This window comes from Mytilinidion resinicola (genome assembly GCF_010093595.1).
Source record: "Mytilinidion resinicola strain CBS 304.34 unplaced genomic scaffold BDZ99scaffold_3, whole genome shotgun sequence".
Classification (NCBI taxonomy): Eukaryota; Fungi; Ascomycota; class Dothideomycetes; order Mytilinidiales; family Mytilinidiaceae; genus Mytilinidion; species Mytilinidion resinicola.
This window is the reverse complement of record NW_022985439.1, coordinates 259299-287105: the sequence shown is the minus strand read 5'-3', so window position 1 is coordinate 287105 and position 27807 is coordinate 259299. Positions and strand designations below refer to the sequence as shown.

The 27807-nt window shown below is 53.2% G+C and overlaps 10 protein-coding genes across 10 annotated transcripts; 6 read left to right on the top strand and 4 right to left on the bottom strand.

The window, feature by feature from the left end:
• Positions 1-20: 20 nt before the first annotated feature.
• BDZ99DRAFT_494548 (uncharacterized protein) lies at positions 21-6946 on the bottom strand (the record flags this gene model as incomplete). The annotated part of the gene is made up of 14 exons (XM_033723319.1): positions 21-261; positions 297-441; positions 479-654; positions 745-804; positions 862-967; positions 1007-1261; positions 1526-1672; positions 1844-2490; positions 2722-2891; positions 3147-3441; positions 3479-4138; positions 4403-5164; positions 5309-6359; positions 6902-6946. 14 exons carry the CDS (start codon positions 6944-6946, stop codon positions 122-124), a joined length of 4659 nt encoding a protein of 1552 aa, XP_033581561.1. The 3' UTR covers positions 21-121.
• A 474-nt stretch (positions 6947-7420) lies between these two features.
• On the bottom strand, positions 7421-10465 carry BDZ99DRAFT_515381 (uncharacterized protein; the record flags this gene model as incomplete). Its single annotated transcript, XM_033724968.1, has 5 exons — positions 7421-8724; positions 9106-9219; positions 9280-9492; positions 9793-9984; positions 10291-10465. The coding sequence occupies 5 exons, from the start codon at positions 10463-10465 to the stop codon at positions 7421-7423; spliced, it is 1998 nt and encodes a 665-aa protein (XP_033581560.1).
• A 126-nt stretch (positions 10466-10591) lies between these two features.
• Positions 10592-11706, top strand: BDZ99DRAFT_180614 (uncharacterized protein). Its single transcript, XM_033713049.1, has 2 exons — positions 10592-10983; positions 11035-11706. The coding sequence occupies exons 1-2, from the start codon at positions 10718-10720 to the stop codon at positions 11543-11545; spliced, it is 777 nt and encodes a 258-aa protein (XP_033581559.1). The 5' UTR covers positions 10592-10717; the 3' UTR covers positions 11546-11706.
• A 681-nt stretch (positions 11707-12387) lies between these two features.
• BDZ99DRAFT_458602 (uncharacterized protein) lies at positions 12388-14242 on the bottom strand. The gene has a single exon (XM_033718950.1). The coding sequence runs from the start codon at positions 14084-14086 to the stop codon at positions 12581-12583; it is 1506 nt and encodes a 501-aa protein (XP_033581558.1). The 5' UTR covers positions 14087-14242; the 3' UTR covers positions 12388-12580.
• A 1024-nt stretch (positions 14243-15266) lies between these two features.
• Positions 15267-16082, top strand: BDZ99DRAFT_566564 (uncharacterized protein; the record flags this gene model as incomplete). The annotated part of the gene is made up of 4 exons (XM_033727596.1): positions 15267-15475; positions 15545-15686; positions 15755-15888; positions 15961-16082. Coding segments are annotated over exons 1-4 (567 nt in total), but the record flags the coding sequence as incomplete, so codon positions are not given.
• A 1537-nt stretch (positions 16083-17619) lies between these two features.
• Positions 17620-18357, bottom strand: BDZ99DRAFT_472001 (uncharacterized protein; the record flags this gene model as incomplete). The annotated part of the gene is made up of 1 exon (XM_033721760.1): positions 17620-18357. The coding sequence occupies one exon, from the start codon at positions 18355-18357 to the stop codon at positions 17620-17622; it is 738 nt and encodes a 245-aa protein (XP_033581556.1).
• A 1742-nt stretch (positions 18358-20099) lies between these two features.
• BDZ99DRAFT_472000 (uncharacterized protein) lies at positions 20100-20888 on the top strand (the record flags this gene model as incomplete). Its single annotated transcript, XM_033721759.1, has 2 exons — positions 20100-20438; positions 20604-20888. 2 exons carry the CDS (start codon positions 20100-20102, stop codon positions 20886-20888), a joined length of 624 nt encoding a protein of 207 aa, XP_033581555.1.
• A 751-nt stretch (positions 20889-21639) lies between these two features.
• Positions 21640-21923, top strand: BDZ99DRAFT_458600 (uncharacterized protein). Its single transcript, XM_033718949.1, has one exon. It carries the CDS (start codon positions 21737-21739, stop codon positions 21890-21892), a length of 156 nt encoding a protein of 51 aa, XP_033581554.1. The 5' UTR covers positions 21640-21736; the 3' UTR covers positions 21893-21923.
• A 1086-nt stretch (positions 21924-23009) lies between these two features.
• On the top strand, positions 23010-24470 carry BDZ99DRAFT_434293 (uncharacterized protein). Its single transcript, XM_033717437.1, has 3 exons — positions 23010-23333; positions 23385-23490; positions 23560-24470. The coding sequence occupies exons 2-3, from the start codon at positions 23385-23387 to the stop codon at positions 24342-24344; spliced, it is 891 nt and encodes a 296-aa protein (XP_033581553.1). The 5' UTR covers positions 23010-23333; the 3' UTR covers positions 24345-24470.
• Positions 24471-24940: 470 nt separating this feature from the next.
• BDZ99DRAFT_506055 (uncharacterized protein) lies at positions 24941-26706 on the top strand (the record flags this gene model as incomplete). The annotated part of the gene is made up of 3 exons (XM_033724149.1): positions 24941-24962; positions 25558-25757; positions 25810-26706. 3 exons carry the CDS (start codon positions 24941-24943, stop codon positions 26704-26706), a joined length of 1119 nt encoding a protein of 372 aa, XP_033581552.1.
• Positions 26707-27807: the final 1101 nt, after the last annotated feature.

Here is a 27807-nt window from a genome sequence, read left to right as displayed (position 1 = left end):
CCACAATTTATAGCTCATTGAATTCCCTGCCATCTTCAGTCGCGTCGAGCACTGGTTCACTTTCTACTTCTCTCTCGGGGTCATTATTACAATCTCTGACATCGTCAGCGGAATCGACAAGTTATAGTTCCTTAAACCCCCCGCCATCTTCCGTCGAGTCGAGCAGCGGCCTACTTTCGACTTCTCTTTCGGAGACATTGTCAGAGTCTTTGACGTCGTCTTCGGCGGCTTCGAGTATCGACACTGTGACTTCGAGCCCTTCTATTCCAGCTGTGACTAGCCCATCACCAACTTACCAAAGTCTGATCCAGTCATCCGAACCGACGGTATCCCTCCCGAGCAATTCGAGCGTTGCAGTATCCTCAGAATCGAGTTCCGTGAGCCTGGTACCGTCATCATCACTATCTTCTCCGTACTCCGCTTCTGAGACATCAAGTATTCCTGAGCAGTTTCAATCGCAAAGTAGCTCAAGTCTTACACTCTCCACATCAAGTTTCGCTTCTCCCGGACCGTCGATATCAAGCTCTACTATAGCAGCCACCGCAACAGATTCATCGACCACGGGCAGTAGCCTAAATATCTCCATTTCATCGTCATCCGTGACGTCTTCAACCTTTTCTTCTTCCGTAGAAAATGCCAGTTCTTGTCCTTCATCTTCCCCATTGATCTCAACAATCTAGCCCAGCAGCTCTGAGACTTCAAGCGTGGCGACCAATATTCTAGGAAGCTCGACATCGAGCTCACCCTCTTCAACCTCATATGTAGCGACATGCTGTGGAGTGGCGGAAGGCGGTACGCTTGCGTCTTCAGGAGACTCGTATAAAGTCTACTGTAACAGTTACCTCTTCTCAAGCAACTCACAGTACAACACTACCGTTGCCCCGTCATTCGCAGATTGTGTGGGTTCATGTGAAGACCTTAGCACTTGTGATGAAGCGTGGTTTATCCCCGGATCGCCATTGGGAACCTGCTATCATATATAGCTCATATACCCCAATCTTGTTACTTTCGAATACCCTGATTCATGTGCAGCTGTACGACTCCCGAGCTCCTTATCTTCTTCGGCAAGCTTGACGGTCACCTCCACTGCTTTCTCTAGTTCAGAGAATGTTTCGTCTACTTTGGGATCTGTATCTGTAGAGAGCAGCGTGGTGCCGTCGTCAGGATCGGCGTCATTATCCAATACACCCTCGAGCGGAGCATCAAGTGTCTCGCCGTCGACTGAAACGTCGTCAATCGAACCATCGTCGTCAATCGAGTCCTCGTCGGCTCAAGCTTTCGCACCATCTCGCGACAGCACGTCGACTCCGAGCCTGTTCTTATCTTCAACTCAGTCGTGGTCAATCGAATCCTCCCCGGTTCCATCTGTCACACAATCTGGCAACAGCACAACGACTTCGAGCCCATCCTCGTTATCAACTCAATCGTCGTCAATCGAATCATCGTCTGCTCCATCTCTCACGCAATCTGGCAGCAGCACGTCTTATTCAAGCCCATCTATGTCAAGTCCATCGACCGGACCCACTTCTTTAGAACTGAGTATTTCCGGAACATCCGCTAGTACAAGCAACCTCTCAGGAAGCACAACAATTAGCTCAATATCTTCTACTCCATCTGCAGCAATGTGCTGTGGAGTGGAAGATGGTAGTAATCTGGTCTCCTCAGGCGATACCTATCAAGTATACTGCGGTACATATCTATATGGCGATGACGCGCAGTATAGTGCTGACAGCTCCGCCTAATCACTTTCGCAGTGCGTAGATGCGTGTGAAGGTTCTAGCAATTGCAATGAGGCGTGGTTCATTCCAGGATCGCCAAGCATCTGCTACTTGATAGAAGTCACAATTTCCGGCTCCGTATCTATCAATTCTCCTGGCACATGTGCTGCGGTTTGGGTTTCGCGTTCGTTGACTTCTTCTTCAAGCTCGCTTGCCAGCTCACTTGCACCCTCGAACTCGGAAAGTATCTCGCTCACTTCTACGCCCGTTGTCAATAACAGCAGCGTGGTATCACTATCGTCGAGCGTGCCCTTGGCCAGCTCCCCAATTTTGAGCAGCACACAAAGCGCCTCGGTCACTTCGGAGTGCGCTGTCGGCGAGAGTTCCACGGCATCACTATCGTCCAGCGTGTTCTCGACAGTCAGTTCGCCGCTGTCGAGCAGCCCACAGAACATCTCGGTCACTTCGGCACCCGTTCTGAGTGAGAGCAGCGTGGTGCCCACGTCGTCCATCGTATCCTCGTCGGCTAGTTCACCGCTCTTGAGCAGCTCAGAAAGTGCCTCAAACACTTCGGTTTCCGTTAGTGAAAGTCCCACGGTATTGCCATCGTCTAGTGTCTCTTGGATAGTCATTTCTCCACTTTTGAGCAGCTCGGAAAGTAGTGTCTCAATTACTTCGGCATCCGTCGTCATCGAGACTGCCGTGGTATCACCATCGTCTAATGCGTCTTCGATAGTCAGTTCAATACTCCTAAACAGCACACAAAGTATACCTACGGCTTCTAGTTTAGTCAGTAGTGGTAGCAGTAGTGTCGCATCAGGCTCGGTATCATCGAATCAATCCGAAACGCAACCTAGTAGCAGCATATCTTCTGCGAGCCCGTTCTCCTCTGGATCATCGATTGAATCTAGCCTTCCAGCATCGAGTAGTAACGCAAGCCTCTCAAACTCTAGTAGCGGTGCGGTGTCTTCTTCGTCGTTTTCGACGAGTCAAACTACGCCACTATCAGTCAGCAGTAGTCCATCCGCCACAACGTCGTCGTCAAGCTTGACGGCCGGCTCAAGCTCAGGTATCTCATCGCCGACTACCACAAACACCACTAGAGGACTGTCAGGGACAGCTACTACTTCAAGCGCGCTCGCTTTCACTTCGTCGCCTGCAGCGTGGGCTGGCCTGTGCAACACTACATTCGCTTCCGGCAGTGGCACCTATCAAATTCTATGCGATGCTTGGTATCAAGCCATAGAAGAATCGTCTTTGTATAGCTTGTCATTTACCGAGTGTATTCAGGACTGTGATTACGATGTCGCTTGCGGCGAGGTATTGTGGTATGCAGCGGTCCCAGGTGGAGATCCTTCTCACTGTTATCACTTGGATCCCGCGGCAAACGCCCAGCTGGCCACCGTGCAAGGACTTTGTGCAGCTTACCGTCTTCCCTCGAGTTCTTCTGCGTTAAGCCCCTTTTCCCCGAGCCTATCTCTATCTACTTCTGGAACCAATCTTACTCTCACGGTTTCTAGCAGCACCAACGGCGTCTCCCAATCAGCATCTTTGCCATCTTTTACCACTACGATGGGTAATTCATCAATAAGTTCTTCATCTTCGATGACCGGAGTGAGTAGCAACTTCTCCATCACTGGCAGCCTCTCGACAGCCCCTAGCTCGCCTTCGTTGATTATACCACCCACTAGCTCTCCAGGGTCGTTCAGCGTGCTTTCTTCCACTCTCAATTTGTCTAGTTCTACTTCACTAGTGCCAACGTCGCCGCCAAGCTCTACGCCGTCTAGTTCCAGCCTCATAATTTTTCTCTGGCTCCTCTAACTCCTCTGGGGTAACTACTTCGGAGACGCTTTCTCCAGCAGCTTCGGCCTTTGAATCTCTCAGTACTTCATCATCAAGCAGTCTATCGGGTCCAGGATCTTCACCGTCCAGCAATAGCTCTTCTCTAAACGCCGCGCCAAGCTCAACTATGGGCTCTTCCGAAGCTTCTCTCTCGTCCCCAAGTAGCCAATCATCTACCGCATCTTCGTCATTCGGCGGTACTATCTCAGCACCGAGTTCTACCTCTAGCCCAGGAAATTCCTCTTCCAGTAGTGGCCCATCTCTGAGTACCGCGTCGAATACTGGCAACTCCTCAGCGCTCTCGTCACTTACTTTGACTAGTACGACCAATATCGTATCAGAGCCCACCTTGACGTCTGGAGGACCTAGCAACTCGTCAAATACTACAATTTCTTCCTTAGCAAGCACTGGATCGAGTACAGGTGTTTCATCGCCAAGCATTACATCAGCAACAAGCAGTTTCTCACAGAATATATCTACGTCATCTCCAACATCAACACACGGAGCGTCCAGCAGTCTGTCCGGTGTAACACTCTCTTCATCAGCGGCTACACAACCGAGTACCGGTATTTCATCACCTAGTGTCACATCAGCAACAAGCAGTCTATCCCAGACCATCTCGTCGAGTGCGCTCTCTGCAACACCATCTGCGGCAGTATGCTACGGGATTTGCGGAACTACCATGACCTCCGCACGCCACACATATCAAGTTATTTGCGATGAACTGTACTCAGGAGATCCAGAAAGCTCGGCCCACAACGGGTTATCGTTTACCCAGTGCGTCCAGAATTGTGAATTAAATTCCGATTGTGATGAGGCGGTATATTACCAAGCGACGGTACAGTGCTTCTTCATCGTCCTCGATGTACAGCCGGAATTGGTGTCCGCCCCAGGAACATGCGTAGCATATCTACTTCCTTCGAGCTCTTCGTCAATATCAATTACGGTGTCGGAGACCCTTAGCAATTTTTCTTTTACGAGTGCCAGTACCGGTTCCTCTTCTTCAGTATCAATTTCAGTATCGGGAATCTTCAGTAACGCCTCTAGTACGAGTTTCACTGCCGGCTCCTCCGTCTTATCGTCTACTGCTTCTTCGGGATCACCATCATCGAACGGTAGCGCATCGGAGTCTCCGTTGTCAGTCCCAACGACTATTCCTACTACCTTTTCGGTGGTAATCTCTTCAAGCGCGGCCTCTTCGCCGTCTCCAACGTCATTGAATCTCGGAACAACTAGCGGCACTAGTCCCGCTTCTGTATCCGCAACGACTTCAGGCAGCGTCTCAGGATCCCCATCATCAGTTCCAACGACTACTCCCACTACCCTTTCAGTGGCAATCTCTCCAAGCTCGGCCTCTTCGCCGTCTCCGACATCATCGTCTCTCGGAACGAGCAGTAGTCTTTCTGGAAGCTCGTTCTCAAGCGTAATTTCTTCTCCGGCTTCGGTATCACCGTCTGGAGGGTCGAGCAGCAGTCTATCTTTAAGTTCGCTCTCAAGTGCGCCCTCTTCTCCGGGTCCGGTATCATCATCAGGGGCATCGAGTAGCAGTCCGTCTGGGACCGCGTCCTCCAGCGCGTTCTCTTCGCCAGTTTCGACATCGCCAGCTGGCGGATTGAACAGCACTCAGTTTGGTCCTTCATCTTCCAACGTGTTCTCTTCGCTTGTTTCAATATCACCAACTAGCGGATTGAACAGCACTCAGCTTAGTCCTTCATCTTCCAGCGTGTTCTCTTCCTCTGCATCTTCACCTTCTCCCAGCTTCTTCAGTTCCAGTGGAAATGGGGGTTCTTCTCCTCCCGGTAGCAGCTCTGGCTCATCTTTAGCGGTTTCGCCTTCGCCCACCTCCTTTAGTGGAAAAGGCGTCTCTTCACCTCCGCCTAGTAGTAGCTCCATCTCACCCATAGCTTCGCCCTCACCAAGCTCGTTCAGTGGAAAAGACATTTCTTCTCCCCCACCTAGTAGCAGCTCTAGCTCATCTACAGATTCAGTCCTGTCAAGTACTTCATCCAGTTCCTCCGGATCGACTTCGTCTTCACCCAGCTCGTTCAGTGGAAAAGAAGTTTCTACCCCTCCGACTAGTAGCGGTTCCAGTCTATCAATCATTTCAGTATCATCCGTTACCTCGAATACTTCATCCACCTCCTCTAGATTAATTTCAGCTCCACCCAGCTCATTCGGTGGGAAAGGTGTCTCTTCCCCTCCAAGTAGCGAATCTAGCCCATCCATGAACTCAGTCCCATCCACTACATCGAATAATTTATCCGGCTCCTCTCGAACAACTTCAGCATTGCCTACTCCAACCTCCTCAGGCCCGCTATCTGTAACAACTACATCGTCTGCATCATCTCCCAGCTCAATAAGTGGACTAGGACTCTCGTTATCAACGCTCAGTGGCATCTCCAGCCCGTCGATGGTTTCAACGCTATCTCCGACGTCGCGCCAGCTGAGCTCAAGCTCCCAGCCTAGCGTAAGCTCAGGCAATCTGAGATTGAGCGGCTCGTCGTCTCCGATTTCCAACTCAATTTCAGCGCCTGGGTCGGTCACTAGCTCGGTGGTCACGAATTCGTCTCCTACGTCGGCCTCGATTACGACCTCAAAGACAATCTCTATCTCGCCATCTTTGAACGCTTCCGGATCAACAACACCGTCAACCAGCAGCCCATCCTCGGCCCTTAGTGGAGCATCAAGCTCTGGATCAGCGACCTCATCTTCGCCTGCATCGTCGCCTTCAAGCTTGTGTCCCAGTTCAAACGGGCCGCCATACTCTCCGCCTGGCGGTGGTGTATGTACTATCAGATGCTACACCAATTATGCTACTGGAAACCTTGGATTTGCGTTGATTAAGACTACCTTTGAGGCCTGTATCAGCACGTGTCAGCAAACAACTAACTGCTTGGGAGTGTCTTACGAGAGAACATCAAAATCGTGCCAGCTTAAATCTAGCATAGGCACGGCTTCAAGTAGCCCCACTACCGATTCGGCAGTATGCAGTTTCGCGAGTAGCTCTTCATCTTTGGCTGGCTCGACTAGTCAATCGGGTAGCTCGTCCCTGTCGATTGCTGCATCTCTGTCTTCGGGAAGTCCGTCGCCAGGCTCCTCATCGCAATCTTCGGGAACTTTATCTGCATCTTCATCTCTCTCAGCGAGTCCATCTTTAGGAGGCCCATCGTCATCATCAAGCCCTAACTCTTCGGGCAGCCTTACGAGCATCGTGCCTAGCCTGTCGAGCTCGCAATGACCTCTTGGAGTTTCTTCATCCCACCACAAGGTCCAGCTACATCTAGTCCATCTTTGGGCAGTCAGTTGCCATCAGCAAGCTTTAATTCTTCGGGCAGCCTTACAAGCACCTTGTCTGATATCTCGAGCTCGCAGTCATCTCTTGACATTGCTTCTTCCCCATCGCAAAGCCAGACAGCTACATCGAGTCCATCATCTCTGGTTGGAACTAGCACGATCAGCACATCGCTCTCTGGATCGTCAATCTCTTCTAGTCTAGCCTCTTCTCAATCGCCGTCTGAAATTTCTTCACCGTCATCATCTGCACAATCCTCAAGCAGTACCGGGGGCTCTTCAAGCCCCTCGATAACGACTTCTTCCGCAAGCTATAGTGCGTCTCCCACAATTAAAAGTTGTTTTGGGTATACCGAAGGCCAAACCTACTGCCAAGGAGGTGTTTGCTTCCAACCGAACTGTAACGCAACATATACCGACCCCACTACGGACATTGCAAACTTGACAGATGTCCCACTGTCAACATGTTTGGGCGCCTGTGCAGCCAATATCTCGTGCGTCGGTGTCGTCTATACTCAGAACAGGCTTTGTATTCTCAAGAGGTATACGAACGGACCTCCCACTACTAATCAGAGGCCGGCAGCGTTCTTCACAAAGGTTGGAGAGCCTTCATCAAGCTCAATACCAACCACAGCAAGCGCCACAAGCCTTCCAATGGTAATCACGACAACAATAACGACCGTATCAGGGACCATGTCTTCTAGCGCGCTGTCTGTGTCACCAACCTCGAGTAGTTCAAGTGCTGTTAGTTTGCCAGGGAATACACCATCCACCATTTCGAGCAGTCCTACCAGCGTACCTGGAGGCCCAGTATCTTCAAGCAGTTCGCTAGCTTCGCCTCCACCAAGCGGTTCATTTAACCGACCTGGAGGGCCAACTTCTCCAAACAACCCGTCAGCTTCGCTCTCAGGAAGCAGTTCGTCTAGCGGGCCCGGTAGTTCCACTTCTCTAAGCAGCCTACCCACATCACCACCAGCGAATTTGTCAAACACTTCATCAGCTTCGCCGGCAGGCAGGAGTCCATTAAGCGGACCCGGTGGCCCAGCCTTTCCAAGCAACACGCCAGCTTCGCCAGCTCCACCACCAGCAAGCAATCCGCCTAGCCTATCCGGTGGCTCAACTCCTCCAAGTAGCTCGCCAACATCGCCACTAGCAGATTCTCCAAGTGCTTCGTCAGCTTTCCCGCCAACGAGCAGTTCATCCAGTGGGCCCGGTGGCCTAGTTTCTCCAAACAACTCGCCAACTTCGCCACCAGCAAGCAGCCCTTCAAGCATACCCAATGGGCCCACTTTTCCGAGCAACTCGGCAGCTTCACCTCTACCAAGCAGTTCATCTAGCGAACCCGGTGGTCCGGTTTCTCCAAGTAATCCACCGGCTTCAACGCCAGCAAGCAGCTCTTCAGGCGCATCCAGTGGGCCCACTTCTCCGAGCAACTCGGCAGCTTCGCTTCTACCAAGCAGTTCATCTGGCGGACCCGGTGGCCCAACTTCTCCAAGCAGCTCACCAAGCAACTCACCAAGTTCGCCACCAGAGAGTTCTCCTAGTACATCTGCAGCTTCACTATCAGCAAGTAGTCTATCAAGTGGACCTGGAGGCTCAACTTCTCCAAGCAACTCGCCAGCTTCACTGCCCGGGACCGACTCAACCAGAGGACCCAGTGGCCTAACTTCACCATCAGCGAGCATCAGCAGCAGCGTTTCCATCTCTACGGCTCTGCCATCTTCAAATCCAGCAGGGTCGTCGTCAACTCTCACATCACTCGCACCTGGGAACTCCTCAAGTAATTTCCCACCATCTCCATCCGCGAGCATCAGCAGCAGTGGCTCTGTCTCTGCCAGTGTGCCATCTTCGAACCCAGCAGGGTCGTCGTCAACTCTCACATCGGTAGCAACCGGAGGTGCCCCAAGCAATCTCCCAGTATTACCTTCTCAGACCACAACGTCCTTGGGAGCCAGCAGCTCATTTAGTGCATCAAACTCATCTGCTCCGTCCATCCCTAGTCCTAGTAGCGCCACCTGTTGCGGCCTTAGCGCAGGGCTCTTCTTAGCCACTGGGTCTGAGTATGTTGTTGAATGTAACACGAATCATCCAGGTCAAAGCATACAATCTGTGCGTGGTGTTACCTTCGCAAATTGTATGGCTGGATGTAGCACCACAGCTGGCTGTGTGGGTGTTCAGTTCACGCCTGGCAACCAAGGACCTTCCAGCTCGACTTGCTTGTATAAGAATGATGTTACTACTTCGACAAATTAACCTGGGGCTTGTGCGGCAAGGAGAGCATTCAGCTCTAGTTCATCGTCGCTTGCTCCGACGTCCTCGCCTGTAGCTCCCAGCTTGCCATCAGCCTCGTTGCCGTCCTCGCCTTCACCTGGGGCTCAAAGCTCGCCGTCGCTCGCATCGCTATCTTCTTTTCTGTCTCCGAGCTCACTATCTTCGCTCATGGCTCCAAGCTCAACTTCGGTGGCATTGCCATCGCCAAGAAGGGACTCACCAACCTCGGCTTCTGCGTCAGTCACTACCCCGTCAATATCGTCTTCCCTCAGCGGGTCAGGAGGCTCACCGGCACTTGGTGTCTCCACGACTGCATCTTCTGTAATTTCAACTATATCTTCCACTTTTTCTAGTAGCCCAAGCTCAGCCGCTTGTTGCGGTCTTAGTCAAGGATACTCGGATACCGGATCCGACTTTACTGTTGAATGTAATACCAGCTACATGGGCGGGCCCTCCGGAAACCTCGGCCAAGCAATGGGAAACCTCTCTTTCTCGGGATGCATATCTACTTGCCGTACTACACATGGCTGTGTGGGTGTCCAGTACACCAGCATGAGCTCATCCTGTCAAATGAAGAGTAATGTTGGCATATCGCGGAATCAGCCCGGGGTTTGTGCAGCACAGTTATTGGTCGGCTCAAGCTCGCCGCCACTCTCTCCCGCAATCACACCTGTGATATCAAGCTCCTCGTCACTATCAACGATGGCCGGAAACCCGCTCTCATCATCCCTAATGAGCGCGTCGACGAGTACATCGAGTGTCTCTACTTCATCTACTGGTAGCTCTACCGTAACGTCTCGAGGTGGTGTGGTCTCATCGCTGACAAGCTCAACAGTAGCCCTTCCACCCACAACTAGTTCTTCTGCCGCTCAATCAAGTTCAGGCTCCCCATCAAGTACTAGTGCAACCTCCGCGCTTGGTGAGTCTTCATCTCCGCAGCCACTTGCCTGCAACGGAGTTCAAGACGGTCAAGTGTATCAATACTTGGACGTCTGTCTCCGCGCGTACTGTGGACTCCTTCATTCAGGAACCGTTCTAAGTGGGCCAACGCGTACGACGTTCTCGGATTGTCAGGTCCAATGCGCAGGGTTAAGCGAGTGTGTTGACTTCACATATGCAATGGGCTCGTGTACATTGAGAAGCGCTATTGGACAAACCACATCTCAACCGTCTAGCGGAGGGATGATGAAGGTCCCCTGCTCAACCGCATCTCCAGTATCTTCGGAAGCACCGTCACCCACAAGCGTTTTTTCCGCTGGCGCTAGTATCCCTTCGCCCTGCAGCTCTAGTGCTGCCTCTACAACATCTCCTTCTGGTAGTACAACATCCCCTTCTAGCAGCATAACATCTTCTAGTAGCGTAGCATCTCCTTCTAGTAGCGGAACGTCTGTCTACTCTAGCTCTATAAGTTTGCCGCTGGGAGAGGTGGCCAGGCCATCATCCTCATCCTTCTCAACTTGCTATATCAGGGGAGGAAAGAAGAGCTGTGAGAACGAGCCCTCGCCAAGACCAAATATACCACCAGCATCGGTCTCCCCCGATGGGAAATGCGGAGGTCGTAAGGGTTATACATGCAGGGGATCTCCGTTCAGTAGATGCTGTGGCAAAGACGGTCATTGGTAAGACTGTCCCTTCCGACTATTCTATTCCTTTTTCGATCGCTAACCCTTCAAAACAGCGGAAACAACGACTTTGCTTGCGGCGAACTATGCCAACCCTGTTTCGGCGCATGCAAACGGCCGCGACCCGCCACTCCACCACCTTCCAGCCCCATCTCGCCCGATGGAACGTGCGGAGAGCACAGAGGACTCACTTGCAACGGATCTAGATTCGGAAGATGCTGTGGTCCCGATGGACTATGGTAAGAACTTTCCCCCTTCACCGTTACACCTTGATACTAACCTCACACCAGCGGAAATACCCCCTTCGCCTGCGGTCGCGGCTGCCAATCCCATTTCGGCTCCTGCGAACGCCCCGCTCCCGTCATCACGCTCGAGCCAACCCCCGTGTCATACTCAAAACCGTGCTACATCCCCGGATCAACCGTTACTGTAACAAAGTGGCCGGAGGATCACCAAGAACGCCCTGACGAAGGGCCCCGCCCGCCCCACCACCGTCCAAGCCCAGCCCTCACGACCATCTCGTCGATCGAAACATCCTCTCTCTGCTTCTCGCCCTACACCTGGAGCTTCCCGACTGACATACCATCCGGCATCACCGGCATCCCGCCCACGCCGACCGCTGGAAGCGGGGGCGGCTACTGCGTTGGCCCGGTTACGACGCGCTCTATTAGAACACATGTGAGGACAAGCTTGCTCTGCTTCTCGCCGTATACGTGGAGTTTCACGACGAATATACCGACGGGGATTACGGGTGTGCCTCCGACGCCGACGGCGGGGGGTGGGGGGCGGGTATTGTGTTGAGCCGGAGGAGGGGCATGAGTGGGATGGGGGAAGTGAGCATAGGCCGGGGAGAGGAGGATCGGATTGGGATGGTCCTGACCGTGATGATGGACCTGAGGGGCGCCCGGGAAGGGGCCGTCCTGAGCAGGATGGAAGGCCTGAGGATGGGCCGGGTGGGCTTGGTAGAGGTCGACCTGACAATGGTGGCCCGGATCAAGGCAGGCCTGGCAGAAACCGACCTGACAATGACGGCCCAGATCAAGGCAGACCTGACCGCGAGGACCCCGATCGTGACAGGCCTGGTCCCGATGGTCCAGACAACGACTGCGACTGGAATAGAGGTCAGAAGGAGCGGAGGTGGTGGAGGTGGTGGGTATGAAGTCGAGCCATAAGGGCTCGTTTCAGGAAATAGAATTGCTCTTTGAAGTTTAGTAGTATTGTAGTATTTGAGTTTCTCGGAAAATGATATAGATAGTTACTTTCGGTTCTATACCCACAGTGCCCTGGCGAAAGTTTTCTGTAACTACAATGCCTCGTCATAAGAAATCTGTCCACTCGTTTACCGCTGCATGAGGAGCTTCATAGCATTTTCAGCATTCCCAAGTATGGTAAAAGTTCGGCATTTTGGTTTTGGGCAACTAGTAAACGCGTGAAGCGACCCCAGACAGTGCCAGCACGGTGTACGCAAATCGTAAAGCGGATCCGCTGCGACTGGTTTTTTTTTAGTACGTTGGATTTCCACCAACTGGAACTTGGACGAATATCTATGGCAGGGCGCCGTATTGCTTGGTACTGTCTGAGGTACTCTGGTGGATTATTGTCAAGTGCCAAGAGATGAAGTGAGTCAGGTGACGTGCACGTGATAGGAGACTAAAACCATTCATTTATAGAAATCTCAGAATCCCCATCCCACAGGACATAGGGCTCCGCTATACTACTGACACTACATTAACCAAAAGGCCCTCATGTCATCCTCAAACTCCAGCCAAATTAGTCTATACATGATTATACACGCTCAGATACAGCGCCACGGGGTATACCATCCACATCTCCAACCTATTCCCCACACTTCTGCTGGGCAGCCCACAGCTCGAAGCGATCTCTCCTCCACCCGCTCTTCCAGCTCCGCCAAATAGTTGGGTTCTTCTTGCTCACAATTTGGTCCGGCTCCCGCATTGAGCCCACTCTGAAGCTGCTGCTGAGATGGCACTTCGTCTCGCCGTTCTTGTTGAAATTCGGCGCCGTGGAGTTGGAGAAGGAATACTGCATGCAGTTCTCGTGCATTGCGCACGCCTTCTCGCAGGCCTCAAACGACTCGTCGGGATCGTCTGAGGCGGGCTCTTCCTTGCCCGCTTCCTCGGCCTCTGAGCGCTTGGCCTTGGGCTTCTCGTCCTTCTTCTTGAAGACGATGTTCCACTTCACATTCGAGAAATCCGAGGAGAGATTGTCCCAGTCCTCCCGCGGTTCGCCGAGCTCTTCCGTCTTGATGAATTTCTTCCACAGCTCCTGAAAGGTCATCGGGGCGCGTTTCCCTTCTCTCTCGCGCTCGAACTGCCACATAGCGCAGCTCTCCTCCGGCCGGACGTGGTGTAGCGCGACCACCGGCCCGCACCACAGCTCGGCGCTGTACGGGATGGTGGAGGGCTTCATGCCGCTGAACTCGGGGAACGAGCTCGTGATGTTGAGCCCGAGCTCCTCGTGCAAGGCAGCGGCGGTGACGTAGTCTCCAAACCACATCTTGGCTATCCGCTTGTCCCACCGCTGTGGTATCCCGGCCTTGTCCACGGCGAACCGCTTCATCGCCTCCCCAGAGAGCACGAAGCCGCTGCCGCCGTGCCCGAAGGGGTACGTGTCGCCGTCCTTGAAGTGGGGGTTTTGGGTCGGCACGCCAAAGTACCACGGCTTCGTGTGGTCGTGCTGGCCCAGCCACTCGTAGAGGTTTCTTCGGGAGACGTACGTGTCTGTGTCGATGAAGAGGTACCAGTGCCGTGAGGGACGGTATTGCCACGCGCGCTGCAGCATGTGCAGGTTCTTGTATTTATCCAGCGCCCATGCCGCGTTATGCCCTTTTGTGCGCCAATCGGGGTTTGGGTCCGGCACCGACTTGAGGGCGCCGATGTCGAGGCCTAGTGCCCAGTACTCGTATTGCTGGCGGTAGAGGTCGAAGTCGGTGTTATTGACCGTGTGCTTCTCCGAGATGTTGGAGAGCACATCGTGCAGGTGGAACGCGCCGATGTCCTGCTCGAGGTCGGAGAAGAGGAGCAAGTTGGAGAGGTATTTCGAGTCGGTAAGGAGGAGCTGCGAGGGCAGTTTGTCGAACGCCTCGGTCGCGCCCGTCTTAATCGACACGACGACCTTCTCCGGGTTGGCTGGGGGCGGCTTGGGCTTCGCCTTGTGGTCTGGCGGATGGTTGTGGCCGCCTTTCTTGCCGGCGTCTTGCTTGGGGGCCTGTTTGGCGGGCGCGTCGTCCCAGGTGCGCGGGAAGGACCTCACCCAGAGGAAGCCGTAGATCATGAGGCCGGCCAGCAGGATCCGGGGGATCAGCCATAGCGAGCGGGGCATCTTGTGCTACCGTCGCCGGTGGAACGCGAGAGACGTTGGGGTCGGAGGGAGGGCGGTTTACGGGAGATGAAGGAGAGAGTCTGGGATTCGCATGATGAAGGGGCCGCAGGAGATCAGGGAGGCTACGGATATCGGGCTAGCTGTCACGTCTCCGGGCTAGAAATCGATGTTGATCAGGGGCAGCCTCGCCTGATTCGCTGATGCTGTGAAGCTCCTCCTTTTTGGCACGTGATCCTCATTCTCTAGTATACCCAAATATGCCTAAGCCATAGCAGTAGCATGGTATTAATGAAGTATCTTTGTGCCGTTGAGGTTTCCGCTGGACTGTTGCCATAGCATGGAGTTTGGTACCACCTACAGAGTCAATCCACGGATCTGCGTAGACATTTGATGCATCCGCCTACCTGCTTTCTGGAACTACTAAATGATGTGCCTTGAAATCAAACCCCAGGAGTCTCCACAAAAGTGCTTGCATCTGTTGCAAGGCTACATGCCTGTCGCTTTGGTCCTCTTAATATCATTGGCGGGGCGCTCTTCTCCAACAGCATCCTTCAATGGTGGACAGCTTCAGGAAGATCACGTGCTACATATACCTAGACTTGATTGGCCAAAACCTCAACTCTTTCTCAACGCCACCCCTTTCTATCAGACTACTGCTCTGATATTCAATACTTTGTTATTTGTGAGTTTTTCCCTCAAAGAAACTCCGTGCATTTTGTCTTTGCAATCTGTTAGCCAAAGATTCCCCGCTCTTCAGCCCATCAGCCTCGTCTTCCAGCTGAACTGAATCCTTCATTCCAGCTACATACATCCAGGCATCAACGCGTTGAGCTCTGATCACTCTTCAAACATGTGCCCTATCTATATCCATGCATAGAGTACACATCGCTGACGTTTTCCTATTCCCGCTTCTCTGGGGCCTAAAAGGATCACCCGTACGTCTATATCGCAAAAGCAAGCCAAACCGCATCCAGCATCGCCAGCCCAAACCAATGCACGCCCGAACTCAGCCTCACGACACCAAACCCTTCGCAGCCCTGCACTACTGCAACCTCCTGTATGCGATTGGCAGCCTCTCCGCTCGGCCCTGCAAACGACCCGGTCTGGATCACGCCCCAGCTTATCGCGTGGTGCCCTTGCTGAAGCCGACCTCTTTTTAATTCTCGCGTCCCCGCCGCTCCTCGCGCAGCGGGTCGCTCCTCGATGCGTGCGCTGGGACGATGAAGCCATTCGCATTTTCCTTGGTCGCATTGTCGTCTTCTTTTGTGGCCGTTGCGAATGCGGTGCCTGAACCCGTAGTGACTCCTGCGCCTGTCGTGCCGAGGCAGTTTTTCACGACTGACTTTGGCGGGGACTCGTTCATTGGGTACTACAGCACGTTAGGCACTTGTATGTATACCGCCTCTCTACTCTTTCTCTTGCTTTTGTGTACGGGAAATCGCTAATGGGCTTATGAAGATGTCGCCGACTACTGCCCCGATGGCGCGACAATGTCCTTTGGCGACTCGTACGCCGGCTGCTGCTATCCTGACGATGATTGTGTAATTGCGACGAGCTGCAAAGGAGATACCGTCTTCGCTAGCGGATTCAGGACCACTTGGTGTGTTTCTCTGCACCCTCCAAACCTCATGAATTTACGAGATACCTTGAAAAGCTAATAGACGGCAGTGACAATCCCGCAGCATCGTGCAACACGGACTACATCCTCGTTTCCAGCGGCGAGAACACAGGCTGGTACTGGCTAGGCTGTGCGACTGAGACAGAACATGTTTTCTACATAGCCTCTCCGAGTGACGCGGCAGGTATATACACCCACCTCAAATTCCCACCCTCGACCTCTCCATACCCAAGCATAAAACTCACACCCCGTCCAGCCTCGACAACCCTTCCCACGGCCGCCCAAACCACCGCATCCCCCGCCGCCGCCTCCTCAACCCCAAGCTCCCACCCACCGCCCTCTTCCTCCAGAACCCTCCCCCCCGGCACCCCCCTCCCCGCCCTCCCTACCTCCACCGCCCTGCCCACCTCCTCGCACCACAAATCCGCTAGCAAAGCCTGGATCGCCGGCGCCGTCCTGGGCCCCATCCTCCTCCTCGCCCTCTTTGCCCTCCTCGCCTTCCTCTTCATCCGCCGGCGCCGCAACAAATACAACCCCTACGGCAAGAACCCGCCCCCGATGCCCCCGCCCCCGCTCACGCAATACCCGAACCCCGCGCAGCACCCGGAATCTGTACCGCTGCAGCAGCAGCAACCACGCCAGGACGGCGCGGCGTATGGGATGGGTATGATGAGCAACCCGGGGCACGGACCGGCGAGTCCGCAGCCGAGTTTCTTGAGCCCGCAGACGGGGTATGCGACGCCGGGGAGCCCGATGGCGGAGGGGGGGGTGAGTCCGCAGGTGGGATTTGCGCCGCTGGCGAGTCCGATGGCCGAGGGGGTGGTGAGTCCGTTGATGGGGCACGCGGAGCCGGCGCCGCCGCCGTATGCGCCGTATGGGGAGGGGGGTGGGAGGCCGAAGTTTGAGTATGAGCCTGGGAGGGGGTAGGCAGTTTTAGGTTAGTTGCGTAATGGCAATGAAACAAGTTATGGTGGCGGCTTTTCATGTGTGCATGAGAGTGTTTGAGGTGCGTTCGTGAGGTGAGGGGGTTGCGTCTTGCGAGGATTTTACGGTGAGAGTGCGTTGCGGACGTCTGGTGATGAGGGAGCTGTGGATCGGATTCGCGTGCTCTGGGATTTGATATCTCGTCTAGATCGTGAGAAGGCACTGGAGGACGTCAAGCAGCGGTATCAAAGTCCCAATCTGGTAGCGCTGATTTCCGCGCTCCGGAGTTCCGCATCTGGCGTAGAGCTGTGAGCAGGTCTTGGAGGGCTTTAGACGGTGGTGTGCGATCGTCAGCAAACTCTTTGCTAAGGGGGCTGATTTGCGAGCTTCGGTGTTTTGCATGGCATCTGAAAAATGCGGAAACATATTGGAGGCCTTCAGACAGCGGCATTACAGTGTCATGCTAAGAGTCCGATTTGCATGCTTCATCGTTTCACGTCTCAATCCAGTTTTCGAAGAGTAAGGGAGGACTTCAAGCGCTGGTGGAAGACTGACGACAGGGATCCGATTTCGCATGCTCCGAAGTTGTACATCGCAATTGAGTATTCTAAAACGCGTTAGAGGACTTCACGCAGTGGTAGACGAGCGTCGTGCTACGGGCTCGATTTGCACGCTCCGAGAATTTGCATCTCATTTGAGATTTGGGTAATGTGGTAAGGAGCCCAAACATGCTTAGCAAAGTGTCAGCAGTGTCTACGAGTTGTGAGTCCAGTCCTCTTGCTCCGGAATTTTATATCTCATATGCACTCAACACATGGCAGCAAGGAACTTCAAGTGGTGGTATAAGAGGTGGTAAAGGAGTGTTAAAAGAGTACTTTCTGGTACTACACGATCATCGTAATCTCATATCTCCCGTCTCATCTAGGGTTCTACGGTCCGTCACACACGCCCCCAAACCCAAATTATCAAGGTAAAGATATCAAGAGAACGGCTAGGAGTTGCCTGGTATCAGTTGTGCAGGGCTCGGATACGACATAGGAGACTCTCCCACAGCGTCGTCTGGGGGAGTTGTCTCTACCACACGTTGAGTGAAAGCCGTGTCAATCCTCCCACAGGCATCAATCTCATCCCTTATATCCTGACGGCCAGCCTCGAATGCCTGAGCTCTCATGGCCAGGTAGAGATTGCTGATGCCTAGTTTTTCACCAAGCGCAGAGCTCAGCTCCTCGATTTCACGTTCCAACTCCTTCTGTCGCCTCCTCATCACCTTCCACTCTTCTGCTACCTCTTCCTTCGCCTCCATCCAGCCCCTGTCCCTCGCCGCTACGACCTCCACCTTCGCCATCGATGCGACCCTCTCCGCGCGATGGACTTCGGCCTCGAGATGCAGAACATATGCACCCATAGGTCCTTTGTCGAAAACTTGCAGCAGCTCTTCGACCTCAGGTGGGCGGCGATGTACAACCGTGTCCCGGCTGGCAAAGTACACGTCCGCTGTGTCGTTGGTCCTCGCCAGGCCAGCCGCAATCTCGGCCTCCGTCGGTGGATGGTATTCACATTTTGCCTGGCTCAACGACAGAAGTCCTGCATCGACGGCTCTCGCGAGATGGCGATGATACTTCTCTCGAGAAGCTTGTGCGTTGAGTGCCTCGACTCGCAGAAGGTCCTGGGCGACCCACGGCTGCAGAAATGCGACGGTGCTGAGCTGGCTAGCTGCGGCCTCGTCCATCGGTTCCGAGATGCGTTGCAGAAAAGTGACGGTGCTGAGCTGGCCAGCGGCGGCCTCATCCGAGAGGCGTTGCTGCCACTTCCTGTGAGACTCTCCACCCCGAAGTTAGAGAGACTGGTCTAATCAAAGTCATGTTTATTGAGATGTTATAGCCAGCGTCCCCCGAGGTACTCACTTAGGCCTCCTTGCCGGTGCGCGGGCGAGACTTGGCAAAGGAATGTTAGCCCACTGCTGTTTTCAAATCCCAGGTAATATTCGTACTCTTTGCCTCGCGGCTCTCATACTCTAACATCGATAGTTAGTCTACGGAGGAGAAGGGCTGGGCTTAAAACGCGCACCCATATTACTGTCTGAGGTCATCATGCTGTGCGTAGTCCGATACTGGATTTAACGTCGCAGGATGGACTGATGTGAGGTGCGGAGATGATTGTTGATGTTAATGGATCGGAGAAGCTGTGTTGAGACAGAAAAGAGTAGAGAAGCTGCGTTCGGGCCACTCACTCTTTCTCGTGACGTTAGCTCCCTACGCTAGTTTGCCGCTCTCTGAAGTACCTCAATTCATCTTGAACAATCTAGAACAACAGAGCTCCTTGCGAGCGAGTAGGGGAGAAAAGAGCTTGCTACTTTCCTCTCTCGCCTTGGAAAAGTGTCGGTTTCTCAAAAAAGGGTGAAGTCCACGGAGATCAACTCATCTTGCTCCAGCATCTCCATCGCTCCTTCTTCCTCGACCGATAAGTACATCATGATATTCTTCGTTATCAGCTTCTCAACACGTGTCGACTGAATCACTAGCGTTACATTTTTAAACCTTCTCCGAGTTCCAGCTGCTACAATGCCTCGTCATAGAAATCCGTACACCTGCCTGCCACTGTCTATGGGGCTTCAACGTACTAATAGAAGCGGATACACTTCCAATCTGCGTACACCCTATTGACGCTGTCTGGGGTATCCTCACGAGTTTACTCTTTGTCCAAAATGCGAAGCTTCTCTCTTATTCGGAATGTGGAAAATACTATGAAGCTCTTCATGCAGCGGCAAACGAGTATACGGATTTATATCACGAGGCATTGTAACTTGAACCTCTTGGAACTAACACGATGCACCAATCCGATCGCTTTATACCTCTGCATGTATTTTCTGCCTACACACGATTGCCAATACTGCGTTACTGCAAGATCGTTCGAAGCCGCTTGAATGCCAAGACTCTGTGTCCAGGTAGATGAGCGACCCATAGTACTTGCTTTTCATTAACCCATAGTTACCTACGACTCACATGATTCTTAGTTGTGCGCTCGGAACGTTGTACCCAAAGTTCGGCCAGAAGTTACTCGCTGTTCTTTGCGATTGGTGCTTCGATGCGGTTGACCCAGGTGTTGATACTCCATGCAACTTCGGCAGGTTACTCTCCAACCTTCATTCAACCTCTCAAGCATTCATCCTCGCCCATTTCATCCCACAGCCAGTGTTCTCCTTCGCGGGGCTTCTTCAATATGGGCCTTCACGACCTCGTGGTGCATTCTGTCGGTCGATTTCGTGAGAAGTACTGTCGCAACGATACCTCCACTCAGCCATCACAAACTTCACCCCTGCCTGAGGAGCCCCATGGTATTTTCAGTATTCCGAATGAGAGTGAAGTTCGGCAGTGTGGACACTTAGTACACTCGCGAGGCTACTCCAGGCAGCGTCAGCAGGGTGTACGCAGACTGGAAGTGTATCCGCTGCGACCAAATTCAGCTGCAAAGATGTCGCCACCACCCTCTTACCACCGCCTAGCGGTTGACGCACCAGCCTCGGATGCAACGACGCCGTCACCGCCTCCTTACCGCCGAGATCCCATTCCCTTGGACCTGCTACCGCCGCCTAAAGAGGGGCAGCAGTCTTCTTTCCTCCAACTACCTGTGGATATGCTTTGGCTCATATTCGATAAACTCTCTCTCATGGACCAATATATACTTTCGAGGACTTGCCACGCTATGAAGCATGTATTTGGCGCGACCTGTGACAGCGCCATAATAGCTCTTTCTCCGGAAGAATATCTCGACATGTGCCTGAAGGCTGCCGCTGTGATGCCGAAGGCTATGGTATGCTCAGGATGCTACCTTCTGCAGAACGTGAATAGTTCGGATACTCCTCAACATCCATACCATTGTGTCGATGGTTCCGAATGTCCAAGATATACAAGCCTTGGAAAAGCAGGATCTATCAACTACGGTTACCGCTATTAGTTAGGACATCACCATATATAGCTCGCGCTTAAGTACACCCGTCTTGGAAATGCCGAACAAGAACACTTAGCAAGGCTGATGGCATGCCACTCTGTGCCTGTTAATACAGTCGACTTGGAATCTATGAGGTTTTCTGCCGGCCAGGAGGGCAATCTCTGGTCGAATGCTGCATTTTCACAGCTCGCCCGAAGACTTCCCAAGGCAGGTTCATTATTTTCACAAAATGGGAATTCACGTACACAGAAATGTCGAAAAGCTCTTCGCCCGAAATATCTTTCCCAGAAACCAGACTCTGCCCACACTTGACCAGTAACCCAGAGCCTCTTCGAACCCAGCCAACAAACGACCTAGTTCTTGCTATTCGGTCAGCTTTCCAGAAGCCGAAGTCTCGCGCAAATCGGCAGGTCTGGTCATGCCAATAATGCCCTACAAACTATTGCGTTATGACTGAAGACAGCAATTTGATCTTCCAAGCGGGGCACGACTATACCTGTGGAGGCCATCCCGATGACGAGGCTTGGAAAGTCCACCTGTTGAGATCAGACAACACTCCCTATCTCAACCCAACTATCTCACCGCACCGTTCTAGACACATCAGATCCTTGTACATCCAGAGCACTGTAAACGACCGCTTGGACGAACGGAGTCGTTCTTGAGAGCAGCGATCTTAGATCTCGCGCTGTGCATTGATATATATTCATTGTGTGTGAACTAGGGCGCGGATCAAAACCATACAGCTCACGACTTGTGGACCTCAACAATCGTACGGTCCTAGTCCTCACACAGCTATTTAGCATTCCTAGAGCAGTAGGTGCTATGAACGAACGCAGTGTCCTAGTACAGTCGTATTCTATAGTTCACAATGACTCATCTTTATTTCATCCAAGCGTGCCTTGTGTGCACGCCTGGAACCGGAGTTCCTTGCGCAAAGCTTCTTCCCTGTTTCCACCCTCTATTAGCTGCAACCTTGCAGGCACGGTGCTTTCCATCCAGAACGTCAGCAAAGTCTTGTGATCAGAACTGAAATAAAATAGAACATCGAACCGCCTTCCAATTGACTCGGGTTGTAACAGCTACAACCTAGGATCAACAACTCATACGGTTCACGGTCACCTACGTACAGACTTGGAGTTGCTGGCATAGTAGCTGCCTACATGCCTAGCCAGTTACAACTTCTACAGAGAGGGGTTGGGGTACGGTGGCCTACCCTGCCTAATGCTGCCTACTGCTGCCTCCAATTAGTGCTTCTGCCTATGCATACAGTCACTTCCTACGTAGTATATAGTTTGGCCTTCGGGCCCCCGAAATAAGACAGAGTTCACATCAATTTTCAACCTGAGTAATTGGCTCAATATCTACTAGCATGTGACCTTTTCCTCTCTTGCGCGCCTCGTAGATTTGAGTGCGCCTCTTTACCACTGCTTTCTTGCTCCAAATGCTTTTTGAAGATATCGATACGATCCAAGTTTAACGTCTTAAACAACCGGTGAACTTGCTTGACATTGGTAGAGAGCTCGACGTGGATTACTCTTTTGACACTCAAAATTAAGTCTGTCTACGTGTCGAGAATGCAGGTTTAAAGTGCTGGTTCCGCGAAGTTGTCAGGCTCTTTCATATTATCCTTTTTACAGTCACGTGCTTCCACGTGATCCAATCAATATAATTTCGATCTCCACCACCCCATACTAGCTTCATAGTAAGTGTAGCTGCCGAAGAACCAAGAAGTGACAAGATCTACCCATCCAAAGTTCTGGAACTTAGAAAATTGAAGCCAGCACAGTCACGTGATATCTAAAGCACTTCTATAAATGTCCGCACGAGACCGCGACCTTGGATTGGTAAACCCTTGACTTGTAGCGACTTGAAGTGGAAAGGTGAGAAGATGCCATTAGCATTCGAAACCTCGGGAAGTAAGACGGCCACCTTCGAAGTGGCGGTCTACGATGGCGGGGCGATAAGACGATGATGAAACGCAGTCCAAGCATTGCCGTGTACGAAGTAACTCGTTTCCTTCCACAAAACAACCTCCCTTTGAGGAGTCGACTTCGGATGATGCCGACTGGTGGTACCAGCACCAGGGGCGGACTCGCAATATAAGCTGCGTGCATCCTCTTCGTCGTATTACGAAGCTGCGGGCGAATTGCAAGCTTCTTTCAGAAGTCAAGCTTTTCGTATAGAGCCTGGAGTCCCGAAACACCAGAGCGACGAGTTTGGCACCGACGTCATCGGGATGTCCACCAGTCCCACCGAAAGAGGTATCACCGTGCGCCCGACGCACTAGACTGATTGGTTCTCGATGGCACTGGCGTTGTGATTGGTGCGCACCAAGCCTTCTTTAGGGCTGACGCCAGCACCAGTGCTAGGCGGTGTTTAGTCGCCAGACGGATGCAAGCGGCGCTGTGTCTTTATCGCACCCAGTGAGCCTAATCTGCGATCTCACCGCAATTCTTCAGGGCGATAGGCCCGCTTGGCGTTGTTGGGGGCCGAGAGGGCTTGGATAGCCTTTGCGGGAGGATTACGGCGATATTGCACTCGGGCCTTGAATCTGGGGAGGAAGGGGCGTGACGTAGGCAAGGGAAGGAGGTGAGATGTTGACCAACATAACACGAGGCTGATACCGCTGCCTATTCTACGCTTCAACCGATTTCGTACTTTCACACTCTCAATAGTGTCCTGGTCCCAAATCTCCAAGCCATCCTTACTACTTCTCCTCAATAAACACTCCGAGTCAGCTATTCCATCAAGACCAAAGTAAGCCACAACGAAAGAAGCCCCCAACCTCAACTGACTGGAGTTTCTCAGATGGCACGGAAGAATAGCCCAGAGTTCGAGTGCATCGTTGCGCACTACAATGAAGAGCTGTCCTGGCTCGAGGAGCTCGCTCCCGACACCATCATCTACTCGAAAGGTGGGAGACGTGAGAAGCAATCACTGTTATTCCCACTACACCAGGGCTGACACAGGCTTGCGGCATTAGGCAATACACCAGCTTCAGGTAGCTGGAAAGAAGTCCGCACGCTGCCTAACATCGGCCGTGAAGCACACACCTATCTCCACCACCTCGTCACCTACTACGACAGCATCGCCGACGTGACTCTCTTCGTGCAAGGCGACGCCTACAACCCAGACGGCCGCACCCCTCCGCACAGCACTGTCCCCGTGCCTGAAATGAAGTCGCGATCAATCAATAGCAATTCCACCTCCGGCTTCACGTGCTTCACGCCCGTCGTCCCCAACTTCGACCAATGGTCCGGGCTTCCCTGGGAAACCGACCCCAAGTTCCGGTGGTGGTTCCACAAGAACGGCAAGACGATGCTGCGCGCACAGCTGACCCCCGCCGAGTTCTGGACTGAGTACATCGGCGGCCCGCATCCAGAGTCTGTGTGGTTTGCAAGCGGTGCCTTCTTTGGCGTCACCCGCGAGACGGTTCAGGCGCGGCCGAAGAGCTTCTACGAGAAGCTACTTAAGGCATTTACGGATGCAAACCACCGTAATCCAGAGTACGGCCACTATGTCGAGCGACTATGGGGATCCATCTTCTTGGACCATGAGGGCGCGCTGGAGAGTCGACGTGGCAGTGTGGGGAGCGACTCTGACGATGCGAGCCGCACGAGTCAGGACTCGGACGTGTTGAGGAGCAGGACGGAGATCTTGCTGGATATTGCGGAGACGTTGCCGCCGCTGCCGTTCACGCAGGAGGACTTTGCGAAGAAGCGAGAGGCCTGGATGAAGGAGGAGACAGAGGCGGTAGCAGTAGCTTGATCGAGGGATGGGTGGCTTTCTTTGATGTTTTCGGATCACGACTTTTGAGATACCTTTTTCCTTCACTTTGCTCCTATCAAATAGATTCAGGAACGTTGACCGCTTCCTTGCTCGAATGAATCCAATTTTTTTTATCGAGTTTGGCCATTAATGCTACTGGCGTCCACCGCATCCAGACGGCTGACGACTGAAGGAAACAATTTTGCATGTCTCTGTCATACTTCTTTACTCTCAGCCGAGTCTCTCTTAAGATGGAGCTGTCTGGGGTGGCTTAATCAAGTTACTGATAGCTCAAGATAATGAGCTTTCATCTTGCCAACTCAATTCGCGAATGTGATGAAGCACCTACAACAGTTGCAAAACAGCAGTAAAACAGTAACCCCAGAGACATATTGAGGCACTGTACAATTCCCTGAGGCTGCGCCAAGTCTTTCTGCTTGAGATAATTTATTTTGGGAGTGAATAAGGGGAGCCGGGCCTCTAACTCGATGAGCGCTAGCTGATTCAGAACTACCGGAAAGGGCTTAGCTGATTACGGAAACATTCTCACTTCGTCTCCACCCGTGCCCATCAGCTGCGGATTTCAAACGTCTAGCATGCCTATGGATCCTTCTAATCGTACGTATTTTCCCAATCTGCGAAGGGATTACTCTGCGAACCGTTCGTGCCGCAGTCTGCGTAATCGGAGAAACTGCATGGCTCCTGAACAGGTCAAGGGGCAGCGCCCGATTCCATAATCGCGTTCCCTATGCAGTATACAACACGACCGCAGGTTCACAGCAGGCCGAGCTAGGCTTGCAAACACATGGGTCTCAACATGATTGATCAAGGGTCATTCGATACTTAGCCGACTGCACGGCTGAACAGACATTCCAAATATCTTTTCGTGAAGCCCTCCAATTTGTACATTATCCACTTGGTGCCTCAGTAGTGTTCTATATCTAGTAACCGGGCTGAAGAACGCACTGAGCTGTTTCAAGATTCAGGAATCAGGATGGAGGAATTGTGTGTCTACTAGTTGGTATTTAGGGAGGGCTGATCCTCGCAGTACTGACCTTAGCCATCACTCAATCAACATTCTCTTCATACTTCTAAAGCATCTCCTTCTTCTATAATCCTACCTCATCTTCTTACACAATGATCCGACCAATCGTAGCCCTTTCGGTCTTCTCGACTTTATTCTCTTGCATCCATGCAGCTCCCTACTGCCCAGCGCCCAAATCGAAGGCAATCTACTTCCTCTCCAACGAGGCATCAAATGCCGTAGTCGCCCTCAAGATCAACCACGATGGCACTCTAAGCCCCGGCTCCACCACCCTCACAGGCGGCGCTGGCGGCAGTGGAACCAACGGAAACATGACGGCCGGCCCAGACGCTCTATTTTCCCAAGGCTCTCTCACAGTCTCCGGAAACGTAAACACCCCCCTCCCACTCCCCCTTCCACAGCTTGCCTAACACCCCCCAGTTCCTCTTCGCCGTAAACCCCGGCTCCAACACCCTCTCCGCCTTCGCCATCTCCCCCCACGACCCCACCCAGCTCACCCCCCTCGGCGCGCCCGTCTCCACCATCGGCGACTTCCCCATCTCCGTCGCCGCCCACCCGCGCCACCCCACCGTCTGCGTCGCCACCAGCGGCGCGCGCGCCGGCATCGCGTGCGGCACCTACTCGCCCCACGGCCTCTCGCCCCTCGACCACCTCCGCGAGTTCGCCCTCAACCAGACCACACCCCCCGCGGGGCCCCTCACGACCGTCTCGCAGACCTTCTTCAGCGCCGACGGCAGCCAGCTGCTCACGACGGTCAAGGGCGCCCCGCCGCTCAACACGACGGGCTACGTCTCCGCGTTCCCTGTGCGTGCGGCGGATGGGAAAGTCGGCGCGCACGACACGCGCTCCTCGCCGCCCGGCACGGCCGTGCTCTTCGGCGTCGCGAAGATCCCGGGGACCAACGACGTGCTGATGGCCGACGCGTCGTTTGGCGCTGTCATCACGACGACCGACGCCGCGGGCGTGACGAGTATTGTCGACGGGGACGAGAAGCTCGTCGTGCAGGGGCAGCAGGCGACGTGCTGGGCGACGTTCTCCGAGGCGTCCGGGACGGGGTTCGTGACGGATGTGCTGGTGAATCGGCTGGTGGAGGTGACGAAGCAGGGGAAATTGGGGCGGGTGTTTGAGAGCGGGAATGGGAATGACGGGTATATTGATCTCGTGGCCGTGGGCGGGTTTGTGTATGCGCTGGCGCCGGGCGCGGAGACGCACGTGACGGTGTTTGATGTTGCGAGTGGGGGGAGCATTGGGGAGGTGGAGAATTTCAGGGTCGAGGGGGTCGGGAAGGCGGCGCAGGGCATGGCGGTTTCGTGGTAGAGCGATGAGGGTGAGAATGGGAGAGAGAGAGGGGTGGCTGTTTTGCTTTGCGACGTAAGGGGAATGTGCATGATTGAGGGTTCTAGGGTGTTCATTTCTCTAGCTTCCTGAAAGCTTCTGTATTATTTCGATACTTCCAGGATATTACGGTGCTTTGCCATAGATAGCCGTATACTTTTTTGTCACTCTTGGTGGGACTCCAACTCACTAATAGAAACTGGTGGTAACGGCTACACATCCAATTTGTGCACATCCTGCCGACGCTATCTGAAGTAGCCTTACGAGTTTACTAGTTGTCAAAAATGCCGAACTTTTCCCTCGTTCCGAATACTGAAAATGCTGTGAAGCTCCTCACACAGCGGTAAACGAGTGTAGGGATTTCTATGACGAGGTATCGTAGCTACTGCTTCAAAGTTGATGAGGCGGTGGTTAGTGCAGACGGCTGAGCTCGTTGAATATCAGACCTCCCTTTCGCACAGGCACAAACTAAATCAAGGCGCTCATTAGCTTCTGCGGCTCGAACAGAGAGGAAAACAACAGCCAGATACAAAAGACAGCCCTGTCAAACTTAAAGTATTCCGTTTCTTCACGTCATCGTGACACATCTACACATCCTTCCCATCTCGATCTTCACCAAACTTAAATCCAACCACATCCCTTCACTCTCATCTCTACTCACCACATACCCACCAACCATGCCTCCCCCGACAACCCTCCATACAGCCGCGACCCCAAACGGCCAAAAGATGTCAATTTCCCCGAAGGAGCTCCGCCTGCCTTGACCTCTTCACCAGCTCGCAAAAGACCCCCCGCCTTCCTCCGCATCTACCCGCATCCCCACCCTCCTCGACCACGCCCGGCACCACTTCCCCTCTTCGAGTCCGGCGCCATCTTTCTTCATCTAGCTGAACAATACGACACCAGCTACAGATGCAGTTTCAACGCTTCTTCCGAAGCATATCTCCGTACCGAGATGCTGCAATGGCTCTTCTTCCAGAACGCGGGCATGGGGAAGCGAACCACTTCTTCCGGCATGTGCCGGCGAACATCGTGTACGCGATCGAGCGGTACCAGGACGAGATGAGGCGGTTGGATGGGGTG